Consider the following 25,187-nt stretch of genomic DNA (forward strand, 5'->3'; position numbering starts at 1 on the left):
AATTGCATTTTGCATATGAAATGCAGGAAGAGGGTTGCAGGGTGTGTCCCAAAGGAAAATCAAAGAAAACCACCATACAAGTTACCGGATACCAATCAAACAGAGGTCCTCCTCTATTGTATACCATGGAAAAGAGTCTACAGAGAGGTATGATTTTCCCGAATTTACAAGGGAAAACGAGCGTCATCTCTAGAAACTCATTCGACCTTATTTGATAATCTACTTGAAGATGATGGAACCTCCATTTGTTCTCTTAATGGATACAGTAATTTCAATATACATGTCGATAATGGTGGGATGAGCCTTGATACTGTGTTCTGGAATATGCGAGTGAAGTACATGCAGTCAGAAAGGCTGAACTCTAGAGGGGTTAGAGCTGATATCCCGATCCAGCAACCGAAAATGAATTTCAGGTCTTTTTATTGCTCCTTAAATAGCCCCCGGCCAATGATCATCCTTCTGATCTCACTAGTTCCTGCTCCAATCTCATAGAGTTTGGCATCTCGAAGGAGACGACCAGTTGAGTACTCATTTACATAGCCATTACCACCTAAGCATTGTATAGCCTGCAAGGTTCAAACTACTCATGGAAAATACCATACATGTAAAGTTATCATAGTCCTGAGCTGTTTCGTTTTACTTTCAAATATCAAGCCCAAGGATATGCAGATCCTAATCCTAGTTGTACAAACCCAAAAGAAAAAAAATTATGCAAATGAAGGTCATAAGCTTCAATAAGCAGGCATTCATGCAATACACAATATGCACTCTGATGATGTTTGTGTTTGAACAGAAATATTACATTGTTGCAATTGTAGAGACAGAATGGAAGTAGAGCAGAATATTATACCTGCAAAGCAACCTGCGTGGCTCTTTCAGCCGTAGACAGTATAACTCCTGCGCAGTCCTGAAAATGTATCAACACAGATTATGGACTACAGAGAATATATATTTTGCCAAATGTTAAGACTGAGAAAGAAAATCTGAATCAGAGAGCAAAGCACCTTTGGGTCAACTCTTCCATTGTCACATTCCCTTGCAACAGAATACACATAGGCCCTGAAAATGAAGGGGATAGAGAGCCAGAGACATTAACCTATGTTACCATGTAAACGTTAGATGATGAGTGGTGCATAAATGAATCAAAATTTGTTACCTTGAAGATTGTAAAGAAGTATACATGTCAGCAATTTTCCCCTGTAATTGTAGTCAATTAACAGTACAATGGTTAGCATTCACATAGGAGCTACAACATGGGAAAGAAATATCAGTGTCTATCTAGACCTGCATAAGCTGAAACTCGCCAATCGGACGGCCAAACTGCTCTCGCTGTCGAACATAAGGAAGGACAACATCCATACATGCCTGCATAATACCTAGGGGTCCACCAGCTAGAACAAGCCTCTCTAAATCTAACCCTGACATCATGACATAGACTCCTGAAAGAAAGAGCAATATAAGAGTTACAGTGGTAGAAGCAGCTTATTTCTCAATTACATTAATTTCATGAAAGCACACTGGTTCTAACAGTACTAAATGGATACAGTAAATCGCCAAAGGTAACTAAAGATGTTATTGATTCCACTAAAAACAAACAAGACAAAAGATTTCTCATATTAACTACTAACAGATGTTTAGGCCTACCATCCCTGAACAAGAATTGTCATGGGGAAGCAATAATTCCTCTTCCAAATGCTTCTCATCCTTCATCAATAGGTGTATACTCATATTAAGGCAAAAAGTCATGATTGCTTCTTTTGGACACTATCGAGATGAGTGATGTTATAGAGTTTAGACAACTGCCAATTTATGTCCAGTTGAGTTGTTAAAGTGAGGCAAGAATAAGTCATAAATCCTATAATCCTATATTGCAATTATCAGTTTCTAGATAATGTTCTTGACCATCTTGATCCTAAAAACAAGCTTAAAAGTTCAACAAGACATATAGGCTGGCCAAGCAACTAGGTCCTAACTATTACATAATAACAATACTTGGAAATGAAAATAATACATGCAACAGATGCCATACAATTTCTTTCTAGGCACAAAATGTAAAATTGGGAAGCGTCACAAACCTTTTCCTTCCTGGCCAAGAACATTTTCATCTGGAACAAAGCAATTCTCAAAGACAAGCTCACATCTGTTCAGAGTTATTCCACTGTTAGTAGAAAAACAAGAGGGTACGGACTTTGATACGAATATTTTCAATTAAAGCATTGCAGACATACGTATCGCTTCCCCGCATGCCAAGTTTGTCTAATTTCTGGGCAGTACTGTATCTGCATGGAGGCATATTGACTCAACAAACATGAAGAATTTTGATGACGTTCTTTACAGGAAATAGCTGTTATTAGTGTGATATCATGCAATTACCCGGGCATTCCCTTCTCAATGATGAAAGCTGTTATTCCCTTTGATCCCGCAGTTATATCCGTTTTTGCATAAACAACCTGATCCAGTAAATGTTATCAGCAGCGCAAGAAAAATCATGAATGCAAGTTAATTCTTATGCCTAAATACATGCTGTCTAACTGAACACTTATGCACTAATAATAGAAGAATATATATATACATACTCATCACATTATCCTTCACTTCATTCTGTGTGACTGATCCTAAATATAGTACTTTACAGCCACTGTAAAATAATCCCAAATGAATATGGGTCTGACATAAGTGCTTAAGGATTATCAGGTCACAGAAGATTGGTCTGCATCTGCTGCAGTTCAATTATGACACATATCTCAGGAGAAATCACGAATTTTGCTTCCAGAACAACATCATGAAACATCTTGTGTGTTAGCCCTATTCTAGGTTCCTACTATACGTGGCAGCAAAGATAATTTCCTCACATTCATTGGAAAAATATGGGTGAAAGCACAAAGTAAACAAAAGAATAACAGCTTTTGTTGGTTGACTAATATATTCCACACAGAATAAACAATTATACCAATGTTTGAGCAACTGGCCCATTGGTGCACCACATCTTGTTCCCATTTAAGATATAACCACCATCTGCTCGATCAGCTTTGCACTTCATGCTAACAACATCAGAACCAGCTAGAAGAATGGAGAGAGAGTGAGAGATCAGAATCTCAGTAAATAAAAAGGGAAATCAGTAAGTTACCATACATAACTTACAATTGGGTTCGCTCATTGCAAGAGCCCCTACATGCTCTCCACTAATAAGCTTCATATAAGAATAGATTTTGTTAGCTAATTAGGAGAAAACAAGTTGAAGATAAACTAATTAAGAAAGCATATTGAACGGAAGAATCGGATATACGAGTGGAAGGAGAACGAAGAATGGAACAACGAAAGTCAAACTACCTATTAGTTTTCTGATTTAGTTCACTAGTATCAACAAGATATCTAATGTCCGCAGTTTTGGAATATATAACAAACACTGTTGACAAATGTTTAAAACCGAAATGAATAAAATTGCAGTCCCATAATCAGGTCATGTTATCGCATTCTAGATATGCTGATAACTATGATCTCTCAAATGAACTACTCTCTTTTTTCTCCTTTTCTTCTTTACATAGACAGATAGTGGTTGGTCCTAATATTAATCCAGTATAAACCAACCATCTGTATTAGAATTAGTAAAGCAGGTTGGGCCACACCTTCCACCCTTTCCCAATTTTTATAACTTGAGGGCACAAATATAAAAACGCAATGAAGAATGATTTATGTACTGCATGGGGATAAGTTGATCACATGAATATTGATTCAAATGAAATTAGAACCTTTGGCAAATACTTCTCTTTCTGAGTAGGATTTCCATGCCTCACCTACAAAACAAAGATAAAAAAAAAACTATAATAATTATCAAATCACCTGCAAGTATTTTTACAAATGTACTCATATTTTTCTGTTACCAATTGGTTAATGCACAGGTTGGAATGAGCACCATAAGATAGTCCAACAGATCCTGAAGCACGGCTTATTTCTTCCATAGCTATGCAGTGATACAAATAGCCAAGACCCAGCCCACCATATTCCTCTACAAGAAAATTAATTGTCAATCTTCAAAAGCTAGAATGTACTTCTACCAAAATGATGAAGGGAACACTTCCCCTTCCCCCATGATTTCAGTATGCAGTTAATTTTTTTTGTAGACTCGTTACCAACCCCACCAAACGGAATTCAAATGAAATCCGCATACATTTACTATCAGTTAAATGTAAACTCAATTGGAATTCAGTACTCAGTAGCGACTACCAACCAATGGAAGAATAAAAATATGAAGTATGTAAGAAGATGGTTGTCTTCCTAAACAACAAAATGCAATCAGAAGTTCCATGTTCCAATTTAATATAGGTCCACTCTTTAGTCTTTACAATAAATGAAATGAAGAAGCCAAGTTACGCAACATACATTGTACATAGTGAGATGTTTTTATTTGAAAGATTATTTTGCCTATCTAACTGCCTCCTGGATTACAACTTCACATAGCAAAAGAAACTCGTTATGTAAACTAGACCCTAAACAACTGATGCGCAAAACGTAAGTTCATCGCAACGCATACACAACCCAAAGCCGATACAGAAACCTCATTATAATTTCTGACCACCATCCAACCCACAAATCAGCCAAATTTACACAAAGAAAATCACTTATTACAATGAAAATGTTACCGGGGGCAGTAATGCCATGAAGATTAAAATCTCCCATGAGCTTCCACAAGTTAACCTCCTTGGGAAAGTTATTAGTATGGTCTACTTTTGAAGCATGTGGGGCAATGTGTTCTTGTGCAAATTGGCCCACACTCTCCTTGAACTGCAAAATCAACATCATTCTACTTTAAGGGTATAAAGGGAAGATTAAAAGAATTTCCCCAAATGCTCTTCTATTCTATCTGAGGGGACCGATCAGCCTGTACTCTTCTGATGATGCAAACAAAAGAATGAAACTTTTTCTTTATTTCTTGAAAATTTGGGCAAAGAAATTAAATTTAACATGATAAAAGGCATGTTAATCTGATTTGAATCATTTGATCGATGCAAATGAGTAAGAGAAAGAGGGACCTGAATCTGAGTATCATCGAAGAGAAGAGTCGTAGAGAACGAAGCAGAGTGTCTCTGATATCTGAGAAGATTTGTGAGCCCAGACCTCGCCGAAACCAGTCTTTGCATATTCACAATTTGAGAGAGAGAGAGAGAGAGAGAGAGAGAGAGAGAGAGAAGAAGAAGAAGAAGAAGAAGATGGGGTTGCAGCTTAAGAGCTTAATTATACTAAGCTGCGGTGGCAATTTAATCAGGGAGGTTTTCGTAATTTGGCGGAATTTGAAGTTACGTGGTGAGATTGAGTTCTGTAGGGTGTGGACTGTTGATTTGTGAGGGAGGATTGAAGAAATGACGAGGGAGTTGGGCACACATATTGGACTATTGTACTGACCTGGAGTGTCTATCTATCAGATCAAATCAATTAAGAACCGGTTTAGTATTAAAAAAAACCGGTGCCATGGTGATTGTCTGATTGATCTCACAAATTTAGAGGTGGAGAAGTTGCGAGGAGCAAGTGCCTATCTCTACTCATGAACTCAGTCTTCTTCATAAAGATGAACGCCCTCAGGGTTCCAAGAATAAACCAAAGTTGAATGCTCAGGTCTTCAACGAGCTAAGAAATGCAACCTTGGTGCTCGAAAGCCTTATTTGGGCTAATGGTAGTTCAAATATTAGAAGGCTCTGAAGAAGGTTTCCAATCCGGGTGCACCCTTTGTGTAAGGCGGTTCCGATTAATGAATAAGTTGATTAATCTAACATTTTTGCATAGAGATTGTAAAGGTTTTGGCGAGCTAAGGTTTTAGTATTTTGTACGACTCCGTATTTTTAAAATTCTAGTTCGTGTTTCATGTTTATGTTGCTCTATACACTGTGGAATATATAACCCATAGTCAAAAGTAAACAAAACTGAAGTGTTAAAACATATTCTTCGTGAGTCGATCTCATAACCCCCACTCAACAATGAGAGTATGGCTCGTCAACGGGTCAGACATTAGTATATTTAAATAAGTGATGGATCGGGCTGAATATTTTCATAAATACGAAGATTCAGACTCGCCCACATAAAACGGGTCTTGCGGGCTTTTACGAGCCGGATCTTTGTGGGCTTGTATTAGAAGAAGAAAAAATATAATACTCTTATTTAAGGGTTTAGAACAATAAAAGAATTATCACAAACAAATTCTAGTTTCGAAATATTGTCGATCGACACTAATAGATATGATCAATATATATATTTAGGGACTCTGTAAAAATTTCGTTTATTTTGAACATGGTTTGACCATCCATACCTACGGTCAATAAAAAAAGCGTTTTGACATAATAAAACCTCATTGACCGGGACTTTGCCAAATGAGTTTCCTCGTTGTGACCACGTACGATTGGTGACAAAAATTAGGTAATTTCAAATATATACATAGCTTTCGGCATTCACATCTTGGAAATTGGCCATCCCTTAAGGCATATAAGTGATGTTTTTGGTTTACTGGAAATTTCGATGATCAAACGAGGTCCAAATTGAATGAAATGTTAAAATAGTCACTAAATATATATACCGATCACATCAGATGGTGTCGACTGATTCCATGAAGTTTCCTTCATATAGTCGCTTCATAATGCGATAGTTTTATTATGGCATAAATGCCGATTTGCACCCCAAACTTGGCTAAAATTGTCAATTTGCACCCCGAACTTGCATTTGAGTCAATTTACCTCCTAAACTTGGTAAAAATTGCCGATTTACACCCTGAACTTGTATTTGAGTCAATTTACCTCCTAAACTTGGTAAAAATTGCCGATTTGCACCCCATCCGTTAAATTTAACTGTTTCTATCTAATTTTGCGTCACATGTCATGCATTTAAGGGGTAGTATTGTCATTATATATTTATATTTTTCTTAAAAACAAATAAAAATATTCTTTAAAATGAGGATTATTTTGTTAATCAAATTATTTATTTACATCTTTTTTTCTACCTACTTAACCCTACTTTGAATTATATATTCAATATACCCACCCATTCAAATATAGTGTGTTGTGTATAAATATATTTTTATATGTACACATTGTTGGAGGATGAACAAAACGAGAATAATAACGACGTAATAGAACAAAACGTAACCGTTTATTGATTGATAATGAAGCCAATATATATATATGCATTACATAACCACAATCCCGTAGGATTCGGAGTCCTAATCTATTACAGAGATGCGAATCTATCTCTAACAGAAAACCTAATAAGGCTAAGACACACAAAATGGTAGAATAGTAATTCTCTCGGAACACACATTTATTTTTAATTTTCAATGTATTTATTTATTTATATTTTTTCTAATATCTTTTAGCATACCATATCACATAAAATAATAAATATATAAATCAATAACATGTTTCGAAAAAACAAACATTGTAGCAAGTGTTCCTCTTAAGTAATTTTATTAATTTATTTCATTATTCAATATGAATAAATATATAATGACAATATTACCCCTTAAATGCATGACATGTGACGCAAAATTGGATAGAAACAGTTAAATTTAATGGATGAGATGAAAATCGGCAATTTTTACCAAGTTTAGGAGGTAAATTGACTCAAATGCAAGTTCGGGGTGCAAATTGACAATTCCAGCCAAGTTTGGGGTGCAAATTGGCATTTATGCCTTTTATTATAAATATAATATAAAGGTTATGATACATTAGTGGACACTTCGTCAATCGACAACTCCAGTTCGAAATATGCTCAATCGACACCAGCAGATGTGATCAGTATATATATTTAGGGAACTCGTAAAAATTTCATCTGTTTTGGAAAGGGTTTGACCGTCCGTACCTACGGTCAACAAAGAAAGAGGCATTTTGACATATTAAAACCCCCATTGACCAGGGCTTTTCCAAATGAGTTTTCTCGGTGCGACCGCGCACAATTGGTGACAAACATTAGGTGATTTCAGATATGTAAACGGCTTTCGGCATTCGCATATTTGTAATATGTCATCTTTTAGGGCATATTAGTGGTGTTTTCGTTTTACCGGGAATTCTGACGGTCAAACGAGGTCTGAATTGAATGAAAATTTTACATAGTCACTAACTATAAGTACTTATCACATCGATTGATGTCGATTAATCCCGAGAAGTTTCCTTCATATAGTCACTTCATAATGCGATAGTTTTATTTTAAACATAGTATAAAAGATTATGATACATTTGTGGACACTTCGGTGATTGATAACTCCGGTTCTAAATATGGTCGATTGACACCAGCAGATGTGATCGGTATATATATTTAGGGATCTTGTAAAAGTTTCGTCTGTTTTGAACATAGTTTAACCGTACGTACTTACGGTCAACAGAAAAAGAAGCATTTTGACATACTAAAACCCCATTGACCGAGACCTTGCCAAATGAGTTTCCTCAGTGTGACCACGCACAATCGATGACAAAAATTAGATAATTTCATAATGCAAATGGCTTTCGACGTTCGCATCCTAGTAATTGGTCATCCCTTAGGGCATATTAATGGTGTTTTCGGTTTACCGAAAATTATGATTGTCAGACGAGGTTTGAATTATATGAAGTTTTAACACGGTCCCTAAAGATTAGTACCGAAAACATCAGTTGGTGTTGATTAATCCCGAGAAGTTTACTTCATATACTTCATATAGTTGCTTCATAATGCTACAATTTTATTTTAAATCTAGCATAAAGTTATAATATAAAAAAATATAAAAATTTTAATCTAGGATTATTAACATATATTATATTATATATATAATTATTACCAAAAAAGACATATAATTGATATATGTACAATATATTACATGCATGTATAATATTTTATTTCTTGGCGGGCTTTTATAGGCTGGGCCTTATGGGCTTTTAGCAGGCCGGGTCTTGTGGGCTTTTGGCAGTCCGGTCCGGGTTTCACACCTCTAAACTAAGCTCGGCCCTCTACCTACGGAAGCGGGCTTTCTCGCGGGCCAGGTTGGGTAAAAGTCCATTAGGCTTGCGGGTCTCCGCGGGTTTTTCGGATCCACGGGCTAAATGAGAGGCTGTGCCACTAGATCAAACGAAAAATATCTTTAAAACACTATAGAAATTCAAATACAATATAATTATTATACTGCATGACTATACATTGGATTATGGCTGTAAGTAGGCTCGAGCCGCTCGTATTTGACTCGTTTTAGCCCGTTCGGCTTGAGCTCGTAAAATTAAATGAGCCAACCTTAAGCTCAATATTATGTCCGGCCTTAAAAATGAGCTAAGTTTGAATAATAAGTATTCAGCTGGTTCGACTCGTTTAGCTCGTGAGCTAGCTCGAGCTCGTTAAAAACTCAACTTGTTTATTAATTAAGCTTGATTTATTAACTTTTATAATAGATATAAAGTATAATTTTTATATGAGAAATAATATTAGTTAGAAAGAGCTAAAATGCTTCTTTTTGAAATAATTAGTTAAAAACTTTAAGTTTAATAACGAGTTTGATTTGTTATTTTTAGTTTATTGTTGTAAAATGGTGTTTTTTGACAGGGTGGTACAACAATGATATTAGCATGGCCGAGTCTAAAATTGATCATATTTTTTTCTAAATAAGCGAAGACTAGCCCCATCAAGCTTCAATGAGAGAATCCAAATAAGTTTGTTGTCGTGTCAATCCCATCAACTCTTCCTCATTTCTAGTAATAACTTTGTTTTGTGTTGCTTTCAATAAATGGCTTGACAAGATGTGTATGGCGTGGGAGCTAAAATAACATGAGTTTTAGAAGAAGAAATCATTCCGGCAGTGCTTGGTTTAATGGTTGAGGGTAGTTGGTATAAGGGTTATGAGTTGAGAATGATAAAGAACTAAGAGATTGGGCAGTAGATGAATTAGGGATGGAAAACTAAGGATGTTTATGGGGGAGATAAAGCATGGCAGAAGGAGGATATTGCTAGGAAGCTTGCGAGCTCCTCCATCCGATCATTCTCCTTGTTTATAGCATATCATAAGGTATTTATAAATTGTCCCAACAACTAAAGGAATTTTGGTTAAGTGCTTAGACTGTTGGGTAAAAATATGGTTTGGTTAAAAGCATGTATCAGATATTGTAATGCATCTTGGTCTATTAGATTTGTCTAAAGGTTGTGAAACATTTTATGACAGAAAATCTGCTGCTGGGATAGGTTTGAGCTTGAAATCTGCTGCTTGGACAGATTTGCAAGAATATCTGATTTTGATGCTGGGAATATGCTTATATATGGGATTCTATGTGTTTGATTGGTTATAAAGGATTTGGGGGCTTTTGAGTTGTTTCTCTTCTTCTTTACCCGTATTAAGAGTTATATCGTCGGACATGAATTTTGGTTCCAACTCCAGAATTACCAACGGGTCTAAACCTAATAACGGACATCATCTGAGTCCGTTATCTTCCACACCTCACTCGTTCTTGTAAGCCCCAAGTGCATGAAAGTGGCTTGGGTCCACGTGCATGGCATGATGATTACAAGTGTATTTACCATCAAAATACGAATCGGGTTGAAGAATGCGGTGGGCCTGATATTTGGATTTTTAGGCACCAACAATTGCAAATAAAAAGGATATTGTGTGATGCTATGACATTAGATTTTGAATATTCTTTTTAATTTCTTAATTTTTAATTTTTAATTTCATATGATTTTAGCCATCTCGATTCGAGTTTGAGTTCATTTGATAAAATGAGCCGACCCTAGCCCGGCTTGAGGTTTTTCAAATCGAGCCGAGCTTAAACGTGAAGGACAAAAATCAAATTTTAGCCGACTCGAGCTCGATCGGTTGAAAACGAGTCAAAATTAAACAATGTAGTATTCGGTTTGACTCATTTACACCCCTACATTGGATAAGGTTGTAAAGATTGAAAAAAGGAAAAGGGAGAAGACAAGAAAAAAGCTGATAGATACAAAAACATTTGTGGAGTCTTTCACTTATATCTTTTTCAAGCATGTCTTCAGAGAAGCAAAATAGTTTTTTGTGGTAGTTGTTGTTGCCTCTATGTATCATTCCCTTAATTATGCCACCGGCCGAAGCAAAATAACTTTCACTTGTATGGTTTTTTAGTTTGATTCTTTATCTATGAGCGTCTAAGAGGTGCATCTAAAATTTTGGATAAGAATGAGGGCATATTAGATACTTCTCCATTATAGATTGCAAACGCAAGAGATATTTAATGTTATCGTGTGAGTTCGTATACGTACTAATTTTATTTAATTTTGTCATATTTGTATGTTGTTAGCGTGTGATATAATTTGAAATTCTCGTCCCAGGACAACTAATTTAGTATGAAATTTTTAATAAAAAAAATTAGCACAAAAAAGCCTATTAATTAAACTGGAGAGGGTACGCTTGCTTGTTATGGAATGGGAAAACAAATTAGGGACACAGACAAATAGTTATTTCCCTTGAATTAACATATAACTATATAAGGGTCTTTATTTACCGGCTTTACCAGTTTCCCGTATTCCTTCTTCCTTCTTGGAAGGGTTAAACCCTTCACTAAAACCCAGAAAAGGAAGCAGTTCTTGAATCTTCGACATTCTCAGTTGAAAACTCCTCCATTTCAGTCGTTGATTTCACTGCTACGTCCTTCTTTGAATCTCTCTGAACCTTGCAACATCTTCATTTCTAATCAGTCCAGGTACATTTTCCACCTTTCTTCTTCTTTTCAATTCAACCCAGAAATGGGTTTTAGTTGCAGACCCTGTTTCTTGTTTCATCATATTTAAGCTGATTTGTATGAGGTGTTTAACATGGGTTTGAGTTATATTTAATCTTGTGTTGATTTCACCGAGGGGTAGTAAGAAATGGGTTTGATTTTCTTTACTTCTTGATTCGGGTATTGTACTGATATATGGGTTCGAAATTCCACCGAAACTTGTTGTTAAATGTAGGGTTAATGTGATTGATAGGTCTAGATGAGTTCGTGTTTTCATTTGATCTTGATGTTATTTATTACTAATGGGTGCTGATTGGGTGGTTTGAGTTGGGTTTTGATTTCCATTTGATCTCTATTTGATATGTGTGACTTTGGTAATGATAGGTTGTAAAATTTCGATGGAAAAGCCACTAAAAAGAACCAGAGATGAGAACAGTGATCTACCTACAGCAATTGTTAATCAGATATTTTCCTTCCTTCCCACGGTAAATGCTGTCAGAACCACCATTTTGTCTAAGGAATGGGACCAAGTTTGGACAAAGTATGAAAATCTAGACTTTGACAGTGAAAGGGATTTCAGGGATGTTGATGGCTTTGTTGCATTAGTGAGCAGCGTACTCTACCTTCGTGATTCAGTGGACATACGTAAATTTCGTCTTAACATTGTGTTTCCCAAGCATTTACCTTGCATTGATGATTGGATTTGCACTGCTGTTTGGCGTAATGTTGTTGAGCTGGATCTTCGTGTTAACTTTGGTCAATGGGAAGGATATTTTTATTATCCTGAGCGCATCTTTCGGTGTAAAACCCTTCAGGTTCTGAAACTGAACCTATATTACTGCCAGATAACCTGTGATCCTCCTACATCGGGCTCTTTCCCAAGTCTCAAGTTGCTTCATGTATCAGTTAAGAAACCTGAGGATGAAGCAATGCAGAAGCTTTTCTCATGCTGCCCTGTACTGGAGTGTTTGATTATAGAAGGATCAATGAGTACATATTCCAGTTTTAAGATCTCCGCGCCAAAACTGAAGATGTTGATAATAAGTTTGGAATGTACATGGAAGAAGTTTGACATTTCTGTTGATGCTCCAGAGCTTGAAAAGCTATATCTGAACTGGCCTGGTGTGACTGAGGGGGGTGCAAAACCCTTAGTCAAAGCCAATATCCCTTTCAGCCACTTAGAAATAGAAGGACAACTTGATCTTTCTAAGTTTCCAACGAAACTACTAGATCAAGTTTCTGATTTTAAATCTGTATATCTGTCAGCTGATTGCTTGGAGGTGAGTATATTCCAACTCTTGTTTATTTACAATATATTTGGTTTTGAATAAGTACTATAGCCTGAAAGAAAAAAATATCTGTATTCTTTTGAAGTTATGACAAGTTGAAGAAATAAATAATATGAATAATCTTTTTACTAATTTTCTTCACTTCTAGATGTGACTTAGGAAGACTTGTGCACTGCCTTTCCTAGCCTTCTAATCTATATGACAGATCCACATGTCTCACTGTTCATTGATTCATTCATCCTTATCTGTTGTTGCCTTTCAATTCTTGTTCTTGTAATTTATCATCTGTTCCTAGTATATTCTGCGAATTCTCAATTCCATTGTGAGGTTCTGTCTAATCGATACTTGTATGTTTTACCAAGATATTGCGTCTTCCTGATGATCGGCATCTTCCTTTTCTGCGTAATGTGAGCCAATTGAAGCTGGCTATTTGTGGTCATTGTTGCTGGAAATTGCTAGCTGTTTTTCTGGACAGTGCACATAGCCTTGAAGATCTTGTCTTGGAATATGTAAGTTCTGTTTCCACTAACTGCAACTTAATACTAACACACATCTTCTAAAAGTTGGTTATTTTTTCATGAGCAGAGAGCTCAATGTCATGCAAAAGTTGCAGAGACTCAATGGATACCACCAAGGGATGTGCCTGTTTGTTTTTCATCAAATCTAAAGACTATCTCCTTCAAGGGATTCAAGGGATTGCCTGCTGAGATTGAAATAATAAGGTACCTGTTGCAGAATGGTCAGCTATTGGAGAAGATGACAGTTTCCCCACATATTCGTCTCTCTTATCTGAATCAGGAGGAGTTATATGCACAGTTTATGACGTTCCCCAGGGCAACAGCATGCTACTTTGAGTTTATGCAGATGCAAGTATAGGTTTAACAAGAATCTCAGTTTATTCCCTGTATTTAGAAGCAGGGCAGCATGCGTAATCAAAGCTGAAGAATTGTTCATAAAGATCTGTTGTGCTGAAGCCTAAACTTGGAAATATTTTTGGTACTCTTTCAAAATGCAGAAATACCTTGGTTTGAAACTACTCATGGTTGTCTCTTGGTGTCTTATATGACCTTTTGCCTTCTACCCTGTTTCTCCCTACCTTGGCAATACAATGACCCTCATAAATCTGCATCTTAGGTTAGTCTGTCATATTTGTAAGGCCTTTCTGTTTCAGGGAATCCAATAGAAGATTTCTGGAGGAGTATGGATGCTTTGGTTTGCAAACTTTACATACAGGTGATTGTGTTCACTTATGCACATAAAAATAAGATTGAAGCACATGATCTGGAATTTGAAAAAAAAATAAAAAATAAAAAGGAAATTATAATGCTCATGTTCTTGATGAGTTGGGTAGAAATTTCTACATTTTCTACACTTCCTGTTTTCTCTTTCTTTCTTTTCTGCTCCTGTGTCCAAACAACAAACAGAGCAACTAAATATTATATGAGCTCAATCGGTTTTATGAGGAACTTCCGGAATTTACCTTGCACAGAAGGCTCAAGTTATCACTCATATACATAAATAGCAGGCAAATGAGTAAGACCCGAACATGGAGCTCTCCTTTATACAACTAGCTGCAGTCGTCTGACCCGTCTCCTGTGGTTAGACACCGTCAACAAGTCGCATTTGCTCCCTAGCCTCACTCTACTATATAACGTGCTTCTAATGCAACCATCTCGCTACACTTCACCTTCCATGCATTAATTTGATGCATTTAGTGAAAATTATACTACCCAGTCTACACTACTACACTATTACACATTTACACTTTATAATGTTTTGTAAGTTTGTATCCACTGGTTGAAATAGAAAATTAATTACATCTTAGCAATAAAAATACCACAATGCTTACAGAGTTAAATTGTAAACACAGATATCATTATGAGATAGCAGTCACCAAGGTTAAACGAAATAACCAGCAATTACAAGATAGGGCTTACTGAGGAGTACTAAAACAAAATTTGAATGCAGACATACATTTAGACAATTAGTGAAGCCAAAGTAGACTCTCTTTATATACTGTGACGTGACAAGTTAGACTCTTCTTAAATATAGTGATTATAGTCTGAAACTCCTTTTCCTGGCCATGATCACCACTCCTAACCAACCATGATTCTCTTTTTCCGTTGGACTCGTACATATATCTTAACAGTAATGAACTACTTTCTGTTGCCAAGATTGGCGTCAATGTACAAATTACACCCCTAGGCAGATCTAGAGCTGGAGCTTTTATAGTAAAGAGCTTAGCCCACGAGTCAGCCACGCCATATTCTCTCATGATCCACAGATAAATATAGCCATTGTCTCGACAATCATAAACACACAAGCATCCTCTAAACGAACGAGGGTTCGTTGGCTCAAAAAGACGAGGAGGCAGAGGCATAGTTCGGAACTCTTCACTTGCCAAATCGAAAACAACTATTTTATTTTCTCTACTACTCTCCTTGTACCAATGAAGTGCCTCCTCGAAGTTATTGAGATTGGAAGGGACTTGGATTGTTTTCCAAGTGTTAGCTCTCCATGAGAATATCGGCCTGTTGATCAGCAAACTCGTTAAAAAATTTTATAATAACTTTGTAGTCGTCGTCGGTGGATAAGTATCCGAAACCAAAATAGTTTATTGACAGAGGGTTTGAAGAATCGGGTAGTTTTCTGTAGAATCCAGTGGAAGGGTTCCAGATGTACAGGTCCTTCCGTGGTTCATAGCATGCTCTATTATTATAGGATGAAGCGAATACCAAACCATTGCAGGAGGAGAGTAAGGTGACGTCGTGGTAAGGTTGCTTGAATGGGCAGCTCAGCTTAATAACGAGAGAGTCTAATGGCGTCTCGGAGTATAGGGACTCATATTCTGATTCAGAGGCGGTGGAGACGAGGAGCCTTAAGCTTGTTCGACTCTGCTGATGATCGAACTGGGATTTCGCGAATTGGTGGTCGAACAATATGATGGAACGCCACCACTTTGAAACACAGGTGAAGCGGATTAAGGATTTGATCGGCAACTGCTCCACGATTTTAACTATCACGTCTTCGGGTATGTGCTCCGCCATCTTCACTAGATTTTTGTTTTTGTTGAGGTTTCCAAATTAGGGTTTTACTCAGCGTCAGTACTATGGAACGATGAAAGAAAAAGAAAAAACAAACTATACATAAAAAGAGTCTTTTGATCGTTTTATAGAATCCTCTATTTACATTAGGAACCATACCTCTACTTGTAATAGTAAACCAATTCCTAATCAAACTTGATGTACGTTCCTACTCCTGAACGGAATAGAACACACGTAGTATTTGATTGGTTCGCTTTTCTGGACGGAAAAGTCCACAAAAATCACATTATATTCTTTTGTAATAGTGGAACTTTATTTTTGTTTTGTTTTGTACTCATACATTTAGTGACGACATATATGGGATCCAATGATCTGAATAATAGTATGATACATGTGAGTGGATGGTAGTAGGTGAATGAAGAATTAGTGGAGGAAACAATATGTAGTGGAGTGATTAGTTGAGAGATTAGTATATAGTGTAAATTAGCCTATATATATCATTGAATCTGTATATGCAAATCAATTCAAAGAAAACAATCGGTATTTTACCACTTGGTATCAGAGCCTCCTGCTCTGTTCTTTCTCCTTTTTTCCGGCAGGTCGATCTCCGACGCCTCTCCGCTGCTTCTGCTTGGCCGCTCCGCACTTGGGCTCGCCGCTCGACGTCGCCATCGACCTTCCTCGGAGCTCATCGACCCGCTGCTTCACTGCTCCTCATCTCTGCCGCTGCTCCTCATCTCCGAATCGACCCGCTGCTTCACTGCTCCTCATCTCTGTCGCTGCTCCTCATCTCCGAGACGCCCTCCTCCGGTGGTCCCTCTCTTCCCTCTCCTCGGCTCTCTCTCTCTCGCTCCATCGACGAGACCCTTTTCCCGCCGCTGTCCCTTTCTCTTCCTCTCTTTCCCGAAATTTTTCTTCAGAAACCCTAACATTTATCTCTCAACCCGACCCGACCCGGCCCGCTCTCGACCCGACCCAGTTCACCCGACCCGACCCGGTCCACCCTATTTTTGTCAATGCATATTCACCGTCAGGGCACGTACACCGGTGACAGATTGTTCTCATTTTTGTGTTGTTTTTGCTGTCTAACTACATTGCTTCTTTTTCAATGGGTTATGGACATGAAACTGAGGGTTCTACGCTTCCTGAAGTTCCGACCTTCGAAGTATCTGTCAAAAATTCTGACAGTGGTTCCTTTGGGGGCACCAAACTCAACGGAACCAATTTTCGTAAATGGAAACGACTCATGGCTGCTCATCTTCGAGGCATGCACAAGATGAGACATGTCACTGGCGTCACTAAAGCTCCTAGTCTTGAGGATATTGTTGCCTACAACAAATGGGACGACGACGATGGTCTTGTCATGTCCATCTTATGGAAAGCTATGAATGATGAGATAGTTGATCTCGTGGAGGCATGTGCTACTGCGCAGGCAATATGGGAGACACTGACTGACTTATATACTAATGACTCTGATTTCATACAGGTTCATAAGTTAATGTGCACATCTTTGGCCATACACCAAGATGGGCAACCGGTGGCGCATTATTTCACCAAGCTAAAAAATATTTGGGCTGAGATTGATGTGAAACGTCCTTGCATGATAAAAAATCAAGAGGATATTGTTTGGTACCATAAGGAGAAGGAGCTTGAACGAGTTCACCATTTCCTGAAAGGTCTTGATGCCAAGCATACTAGTGCGAAAGGCGAATTGCTCCGAATGACCGAACCACCTAGTCTACTCACCGCTTTCACCTATATTCGAAAGGATGAGTCTCAGCAGGAGAGTATTCTTCCGGCACCGGCTGTCATTTCCAGCCTTACTATTCATGCTCGCTCTCCGGCACCACCCCTTCTGCAAGCAACTTCCACCCCCTTTCATCGACAAGGACCACCACCAGGTTTCGGGAATCAACCTCGCCCTCCTTGCTCTTATTGCCATGATACTAACCATGCTCGTGCGACCTGTTGGAAATTATATCCGCATCTTAGGCCCAAGAGGCCTAATCATCGTCCCCAGGCAAGAGCAGCTCTTCACTTAGTTCCGGAACCCGATATCTATGGTGTGGTTGGGAATGATCATCATACTGCTGGCGGAGCACTTACCGCTTCCATCGTTGGCCGTAGTCAAATTGGTATGGCCTTCAATATTTCTCACTCTGTTAGTTTTGATACTTGGATTATTGATTCTGGTGCATCTGATCATATGACTTATGATAAATCTTACTTCACCATATTGTCCCCTCCACCCGTACCCTCTGTTACTAATGCTAATGGTGAGGCATTTCCCGTGTTAGGATCCGGATCCGTTCGTATTACTCCCACCATAGAGCTTCACAACGTACTCTATGTACCTGCTTTATCTCATCATTTGATATCTGTTCCCCAATTAAACGCTGACGCTCAGTGCTATGTAACATTTTTTCCTATGTATGTGATCTTTCAGGATCTTCTCACCGGACGGGTCATTGGTCGGGGGTATCTGAGGGGCCGGTTGTTTCATCTGGATCTGACATACGCAGGGGAAAAACCAGGGGGACAGTCTCGGACCGCTTTACTCTCCACTTCTGACAAGCTAAGTGAAGTTTGGTTATGGCATCGTCGCTTAGGGCATCCATCTTTTAGTGTTATGAAAAAATCTATGCCTACTTTGTTTATTAGTGTGGACGAGTCTTCTTTATGTTGTGAGACCTGTGTTTTGGGCAAGAGTCATCGATCTACTTATTCACCTAGTACTTCTACTAAAAGCTTTCTTCGTTTTGAACTAATTCATTCTGATGTTTGGGGACCCTCTAAAGAGTCTAATGTGTCAGGCATGCGATATTTTGTGTCATTTATTGATGATTGCACACGTATTTCATGGATTGTACTTCTTAAAAATAAAGATGAGGTTTTTCCAGCTTTTCGTGCCTTTCATACCTCTGTCCAAACACAATATAATGCCACCATTCGAGTTCTTCGTTCTGATAATGGGGGGGGGGAGGATATGTGAATCATCACTTTCAGGAGTTTTTTAACACACACGGGATTATTCATCAAACAACGTGTCCTTACACACCTGAGCAAAATGGGGTTTCTGAAAGAAAAAATCGTCATTTACTTGACATGGCTCGGTGTATTCTTTTTAGTGCCCACATGCCTAAATACCTTTGGGGTGATGCTGTCATTACTTCCGCCCACCTTATTAATCGTCTTCCATCTCGTGTCCTTCAAGGGAAAGTCCCCTATGAGGTATTTGCATCTCATGTCTCATTACCCTCTTTTCATAATCTTCCTGCTCGTGTTTTCGGTTGTGTTGCTTTTGTTCATCTTCCACCACATCAGCGTTCTAAGTTGGATGCCCGGGCGATTAAATGTGTGTTTGTTGGGTACGGAGGACATCAGAAAGGGTATCGGTGCTATCATCCCCCTACTCGGAAATACTATGTCACTATGGATGTTACCTTTTTTGAGGACATGAGTTATTTTCCCTCTTCTGATACTGCTCTTCAGGGGGAGAATTCATTTTTTGAAGAGTTGTATCATGGAGAGGGGGAGACAAGTGAGTCAGTTGATATGGTAATAGGTTCCGTTGAGATTACCAAAGCCACACAGGCACCACTTGAGGTCGTCACTCAAGAGATTCAGGCACCAGAAGCTGACAACACAACTGCTCCTCATGACTCCCGTACAACTATTTATACCCCTGACCAATGCTCTCCTGGTACAGAAGATCACTCACCTGAGGTTAGTCATTCTAGAGCTAATAGTAGACAATATGTTTTGCCAAATAGGTCTACTCGGGGTCAACCAACAAAAAGATATGAACCTACCCTTCAGACTAAAGCCAAGTATCCGGTAGCGAATTTTATATCTACCAAAAGATTATCTAAGTCATATGAATCATTTGTGAATCAAATATCTACTGTATCAGTACCTAACAAAGTGCAAGATGCATTGGGAGATCCAAAATGGAGGAAAGCAATGGAGGAAGAGATGGAAGCATTACAAAAGAACAATACTTGGGAGCTTGTACCTCTACCATATGGCAAGAAGACTGTAGGATGTCGTTGGGTGTTTACAGTGAAGCATAATCCAGATGGGTCAGTAAGCCAATATAAAGCACGCTTAGTAGCGAAGGGGTTCACCCAGACATATGGCATAGACTATGATGAGACATTTGCACCTGTTGCAAAGATAAACACTATCCGGGTATTGCTTTTTGTCGCTTCTAACTTGAACTGGCCACTTAGGCAGTTTGATGTTAAGAATGCATTCCTTCATGGAGAACTAACGGAGGAAGTATACATGGATCTTCCGCCTGGATATGTGGCCGATTCTCCAAGTAACTCCGTATGCATATTGAGGAAGTCTTTGTATGGTCTTAAACAGTCACCTCGTGCTTGGTTTGGAAGATTCTCACAATTCATGAGGAAGATTGGCTACAAACAGAGTAATTCAGACCACACGTTATTTCTCAAACATCAACAAGGGAAGGTAACATCCCTAATTATATATGTTGATGATATGGTAGTTACTGAGAATGATACTATTGAGGTAGATAGATTACAGAAACAGCTTGCCACAGAGTTTGAGATGAAGGACCTAGGTACACTCAAGTACTTCTTAGGCATTGAAGTTGCCCGGGGAAGTGATGGTATCTATCTGTGTCAGAGAAAGTACATCCTTGATCTACTAACAGAGACAGGTATGTTGGACTGCACTCCCATTGATACTCCTATCGAGCAGAACCATCGGTTAGCAGAGTATCCATATCAAGTCCCTACTGACAAACCTCGTTATCAGAGGCTAGTTGGCCGTCTGATTTATCTATCACATACCAGACCAGATGTTGCGTATGCAGTAAGTGTAGTAAGTCAGTTCATGCATAATCCCAGCGAGGACCACATGGATGCTGTTGTAAGGATCTTAAGGTACTTAAAGGCAGCTCCGGGGAGAGGAGTAATGTTCTCTAATCACAATAAAATCCTTGAAATTTGTGGCTTCACAGATGCAGACTGGGCTGGAAATATTACAGATCGAAGATCCACATCAGGGTACTTTACCTTTGTTGGGGGTAATCTTGTTACATGGAAGAGTAAAAAACAAAAGGTGGTAGCTCGATCTAGTGCTGAAGCGGAGTACAGAGGTATGGCTCAAGGAGTATGCGAATTGTTATGGCTTAGAAACTTGCTACAAGAGTTGAGTATTAAACCTAAATGTGCTATGCATCTGTACTGTGACAACAAGGCAGCTATTGATATTTCACAGAATCCTGTACAACATGATCGTACAAAACATGTGGAGGTTGATCGTCACTTTATAAAGGAGAAGCTAGACGCGAAGATAATCAGTTTTCCTTTTGTTCCTACATAAGAGCAACTTGCCGATATGCTCACAAAATGAGTATCTAAGAAAGCTTTTTATGACTCACTTGGCAAGTTGGGCATGATTGATATGTATGCGCCAACTTGAGGGGGAGTGTGAGTGGATGATAGTAGGTGAATGAAGAATTAGTGGAGGAAACAATATGTAGTGGAGTGATTAGTTGAGAGATTAGTATATAGTGTAAATTAGCCTATATATATCATTGAATCTGTATATGCAAATTAATTCAAGGAAAACAATCGGTATTTTACCACTATACATTTCACGAAATTGGCAGTTTCTCTTAAATATGTTTTCTGTCACATTTGTTAGAGGTAATATTTGCGTTTTCGATTCCACTCTCAAAGTGTTTATGAAATGTTAGCATAAATGATATGCTTTCCAAAAAATAAAATAAAATAAATCTAGAACATATATTGACTTGGCATGGACCATATTGCCATCACAATCTCAATTATGAGGTTGACATTTGGGTCACGGCCTTCTTCTTCCAAATAGCGAGTCTCTTGTTCCATATATTGGTAAGTGGGCGCTGCTCTGTTGCTAATTACTTGACAGTTCAGGTACCAAATAATGGCCAGTAACATCACACTTATAACAAGGTTCATTTCCATCCCTTTCCTTATTAACTTCATGGGTCTTAGGTGCTTTTTGCATCTCCATCACTGCCATCACCACTGAAACGATACCACCATCTTTGCGCCATACACTAAGAGAGCCTCCACAGCCACCATGTCCCTTTACACGTGGTGCATTATTTCCACTTGGGTAAATATTATCACCCACAACACTTTTTTTCTTTGGGGTTTTTTCCATCTTTTACATTGCTATAGTTCGCTTCCAATATTATTGTTCTAAAAACATGATCATGTCGCTCAACCACTTGCAACATGTGGATCAATTATTCACTCATGTCATTAAAAGAGAAGAAACAGATTCCAAAGGGGGAGACGGTAATTATTTTTCAACTATTTTCATTTGTTTCTAACATAAAAATTTCTCTTTCGTAAACTTACGGGTCTCTTCTCTTCAATTTATTATTTTCTCTTATTATTTTTATTTTTAGGTAATTGTCTTTCTATTCCGGTGTGTGAGGGCAAGATAACGTAAGGACAGACTCGTCAGTTTCTAATTTGGTGAATTTATAACCCAAGAAGAGCTCACTCGCCACCTCCTTTCTTCTTCAATACAACGCTTCAATTCTTTGCAACCCACTTGATTACTGGGCTGGTGAAATCTAGTAGCGCAAGAAATGGAGTTCTTCAGAGGTTTGGCTCTGCAATTTTGAACATCCCTACAGCATTTCAGGTAGAGTCAGTTTCCAACCCTGTTTCTAATTTCATCGATTTTGAGTTGGTAATGACATGAATGCGTTCGGTTTCCATTTGCTTTTGATGCTTCTTTTAACTTGGGTAAGATGTAATATTAGGGTTCGATATCTATTTGATCTTGATGTTAATTCTAACTTTGTTAATCCATATGGGTTTTGTCCATTTAATCTTGTTGGTTCTTGACTAAGGTAAAGATACTGATTGGATAGTTGATATGGGTTCAGTTTCTAGTTGATCTTGATGGTAATTTTAACCATGGTAATGCGACTGATTTGTTGATTGAAAAATGGGTTCAGTTTCCTTTTGATCTTCATGTTGATTTTATTGATGGTAATGAACGAGTGATAGTGATTGGGTTGTTTGAAACTTGGACATGGGTTTGATGAATCCTTGATGTTGATACTGATAGGTTATAATGGGTTCGATGGCAAATTCTGAAGCAACAAACCGAGATAGGATCAGAGAATTACCTGATGAACATGTATTGCACATAATTTCGCTTCTTCCTACAGTGGATGCTGTCAGGACCACCGTTTTGTCTAAAAAATGGAACAGAAGGTGGACCAAGTTTGAAACTCTGGATTTTGACAATCGAAGGGATTTTCGGAGGCACACAAATTTGAGTACTTTTGTAACTTTTGTATCTCGTGTGCTCTACTATCGTGATGCAACACCTATACTTTTGTTTCGTCTGAAAATGTCTCGTTGCCGTTATTTACCATGTGTTGGGCATTGGATTCAGGCTGCTGTTAGGCGTGGAGTAGTTGAGCTTGATCTCCATTTAGATTTTAATAATTGGGCTGATTTTAAGTTGCCTCTGTGCATTTTCGGGTGCAAAACACTAGAGGTTTTGAAACTGACTTTGCGACCCTGGACAGTTGAAGGTGAAATTCCAAGTTTAGGCCGTTTCCCAAAACTCAGGTTCCTCCATGTTAAAATGTTTGATCCTGAAAAAAATGAAATGGAGAAGCTTTTGTCTCACTTCCCAGTACTTGAAGAGTTGACTATAGATGGAACCTCTAAAGCGGAGATCATATATGGTTCTACCACTTCCAATTTCCTGTTCTCTGCACCGAAACTGAAGACATTGAAAATAGGTTTGGAAGGTCTGCATGAGCCTATTGATATCCATGTATGTGCCCCAGAGCTGGAAAATATCAACCTCCAGCGGCTTGGTTTAACCAAGTGTTTTCTTGATGGGAGTACTGACTCCCTAGTCACTGCCAGTATTACTTTCAGAGAATATGTAGAAGAGTACAAAGAAGAATACGATGGTTATACAATGGAGCTTTTGAAGCAGGTGTCTGATGTTAAATGTCTATCTGTTTCAGCTCATCACTTAAAGGTGAGTTCCCATCTTTTGTGATGATACAAATATATTCCCCCTCAAATTAGTTAACTTGTTTAGATTTTAGTTTTGCAGTAGCTTCGTTGATGTTACGTACTAAAATAAAAGGCCTGCTTACTCTTTCATTTCTGACCTGAAATGACATATAAGAAGATTCTCTACTTCCTTATACTTTTCAAAGCATTTTTGAAGAATTCTACACTTTCTTTCCTTTGTCTTATTATATATGTATCTCAGTATTCAACTGTTCATTAAACCTAACCCATTTGTTGGTCTTATTCTGCTTTCATTTGTTTCGGTGTCATTTATTAACAGTACTAGGTAATTTCTGATTTGAGTGTTTTTTAATCAATACTTGTATTGTGTGTTTCCCGTAGGATCTGTATCTCCCTGAGAATTGGTTGCTCCCTTCTTTTGGTAATGTGAACCAATTGACGTTGGTTTTTGGGGATCACAGTTGCTGGGAATTGCTAGCTCAGTTTCTCAATAACGCATGTAATCTCGAAGTTCTTGTCTTAGACGATGTAAGTTCTGTTTTCATGAACTGCAACTTTATACCAACGTGCATTCTCTAAACGTATTTACTTATTTGATATCAGACAAGTGAGAGAACTGAAGATGACGAAGAAATTCACTGGAATCCACCAGAGGAAGTGTCTGGTAGTTTATCACCAAACCTGAAGACTATCGTCCTTAAGGGGTTCAAGGGAAGGCGGTGCGAGATGAGAATGATAAAGTATCTGTTGAAGATTGGTCAGTTGTTGAATAAGATGACGATTTCTCCAGGTCGACATCTTTCGTACAATGAACAGAACGAGTTCTACACAGAGTTTATGATGTTCAATAGGGCAGAAACTTGTCATATTGAATTCATGCAGATGCAAGTTTAGACAGTCAGCTTGATACTACTTGTGGTTGTTTTGTCTTTAACTTTTCCTTTAGTTGCCTCACTTAAACAGCATTAATATCCTTTGCTTCTTGTCAATGTAGGAAACTGGGCTTCATGGTTCTTTTCTGCCCTTTGTGCGCTAATTTTTTTTTAATTGCACGTACTGTACGTTTCTTTGAGAGTTTGGATCATGAAGTGGTCATAAAGAACAGTATGTTTTTATACACACTGCGTTTCTAAT

At 38.1% G+C, this 25,187-nt stretch overlaps 4 protein-coding genes across 4 annotated transcripts; 2 read left to right on the forward strand and 2 right to left on the reverse strand.

The window, feature by feature from the left end:
* Nucleotides 1-87: 87 nt before the first annotated feature.
* On the reverse strand, nucleotides 88-5,194 carry LOC126785819 (isovaleryl-CoA dehydrogenase, mitochondrial). The gene is made up of 14 exons (XM_050511470.1): nucleotides 5,031-5,194; nucleotides 4,641-4,782; nucleotides 3,882-4,006; nucleotides 3,750-3,794; nucleotides 3,142-3,190; nucleotides 2,951-3,060; nucleotides 2,374-2,450; nucleotides 2,229-2,279; nucleotides 2,076-2,140; nucleotides 1,285-1,439; nucleotides 1,157-1,197; nucleotides 1,005-1,059; nucleotides 851-907; nucleotides 88-566 (listed from the first exon to the last, which is right to left on the reverse strand). Exons 1-14 carry the CDS (start codon nucleotides 5,136-5,138, stop codon nucleotides 420-422), a joined length of 1,227 nt encoding a protein of 408 aa, XP_050367427.1. The 5' UTR covers nucleotides 5,139-5,194; the 3' UTR covers nucleotides 88-419.
* A 6,324-nt stretch (nucleotides 5,195-11,518) lies between these two features.
* LOC126788743 (F-box/LRR-repeat protein 13-like) lies at nucleotides 11,519-14,052 on the forward strand. The gene is made up of 4 exons (XM_050514758.1): nucleotides 11,519-11,660; nucleotides 12,063-12,958; nucleotides 13,330-13,476; nucleotides 13,553-14,052. Exons 2-4 carry the CDS (start codon nucleotides 12,077-12,079, stop codon nucleotides 13,841-13,843), a joined length of 1,320 nt encoding a protein of 439 aa, XP_050370715.1. The 5' UTR covers nucleotides 11,519-11,660; nucleotides 12,063-12,076; the 3' UTR covers nucleotides 13,844-14,052.
* An 899-nt stretch (nucleotides 14,053-14,951) lies between these two features.
* Nucleotides 14,952-16,014, reverse strand: LOC126787349 (F-box protein At3g07870-like). The gene is made up of 2 exons (XM_050513250.1): nucleotides 15,650-16,014; nucleotides 14,952-15,498 (listed from the first exon to the last, which is right to left on the reverse strand). The coding sequence occupies exons 1-2, from the start codon at nucleotides 16,012-16,014 to the stop codon at nucleotides 14,952-14,954; spliced, it is 912 nt and encodes a 303-aa protein (XP_050369207.1).
* A 6,505-nt stretch (nucleotides 16,015-22,519) lies between these two features.
* Nucleotides 22,520-25,068, forward strand: LOC126788013 (F-box/LRR-repeat protein At3g26922-like). The gene is made up of 4 exons (XM_050513963.1): nucleotides 22,520-22,686; nucleotides 23,119-24,054; nucleotides 24,435-24,581; nucleotides 24,657-25,068. Exons 2-4 carry the CDS (start codon nucleotides 23,125-23,127, stop codon nucleotides 24,945-24,947), a joined length of 1,368 nt encoding a protein of 455 aa, XP_050369920.1. The 5' UTR covers nucleotides 22,520-22,686; nucleotides 23,119-23,124; the 3' UTR covers nucleotides 24,948-25,068.
* The last annotated feature ends 119 nt before the right edge of the window (nucleotides 25,069-25,187 follow it).

The sequence above is a fragment of the Argentina anserina genome, chromosome 3, assembly GCF_933775445.1.
Source record: "Argentina anserina chromosome 3, drPotAnse1.1, whole genome shotgun sequence".
Lineage (NCBI taxonomy): Eukaryota > Viridiplantae > Streptophyta > Magnoliopsida > Rosales > Rosaceae > Argentina > Argentina anserina.

Bases quoted from the DNA above. Each gene is read 5' to 3' on its own strand.
- LOC126787349 (XM_050513250.1), bottom strand. From the start codon at position 16,014: ATGGCGGAGCACATACCCGAAGACGTGATAGTTAAAATCGTGGAGCAG. The intron at 15,499-15,649 runs GTACATCTGGAA...GCTGATCAACAG, and splicing joins TATGAACCACGGAAGGACCT to GCCGATATTCTCATGGAGAG.
- LOC126785819 (XM_050511470.1), bottom strand. From the start codon at position 5,138: ATGCAAAGACTGGTTTCGGCGAGGTCTGGGCTCACAAATCTTCTCAGA. The intron at 4,783-5,030 runs GTCCCTCTTTCT...TTGATTTTGCAG, and splicing joins TCGATGATACTCAGATTCAG to TTCAAGGAGAGTGTGGGCCA. The intron at 3,061-3,141 runs GTAAGTTATGTA...CCATTCTTCTAG, and splicing joins TGCAATGAGCGAACCCAATT to CTGGTTCTGATGTTGTTAGC.
- LOC126788013 (XM_050513963.1), top strand. From the start codon at position 23,125: ATGGGTTCGATGGCAAATTCTGAAGCAACAAACCGAGATAGGATCAGA. The intron at 24,055-24,434 runs GTGAGTTCCCAT...TGTTTCCCGTAG, and splicing joins TTTCAGCTCATCACTTAAAG to GATCTGTATCTCCCTGAGAA. The intron at 24,582-24,656 runs GTAAGTTCTGTT...ATTTGATATCAG, and splicing joins AAGTTCTTGTCTTAGACGAT to ACAAGTGAGAGAACTGAAGA.
- LOC126788743 (XM_050514758.1), top strand. From the start codon at position 12,077: ATGGAAAAGCCACTAAAAAGAACCAGAGATGAGAACAGTGATCTACCT. The intron at 12,959-13,329 runs GTGAGTATATTC...TGTTTTACCAAG, and splicing joins TGTCAGCTGATTGCTTGGAG to ATATTGCGTCTTCCTGATGA. The intron at 13,477-13,552 runs GTAAGTTCTGTT...TTTCATGAGCAG, and splicing joins AAGATCTTGTCTTGGAATAT to AGAGCTCAATGTCATGCAAA.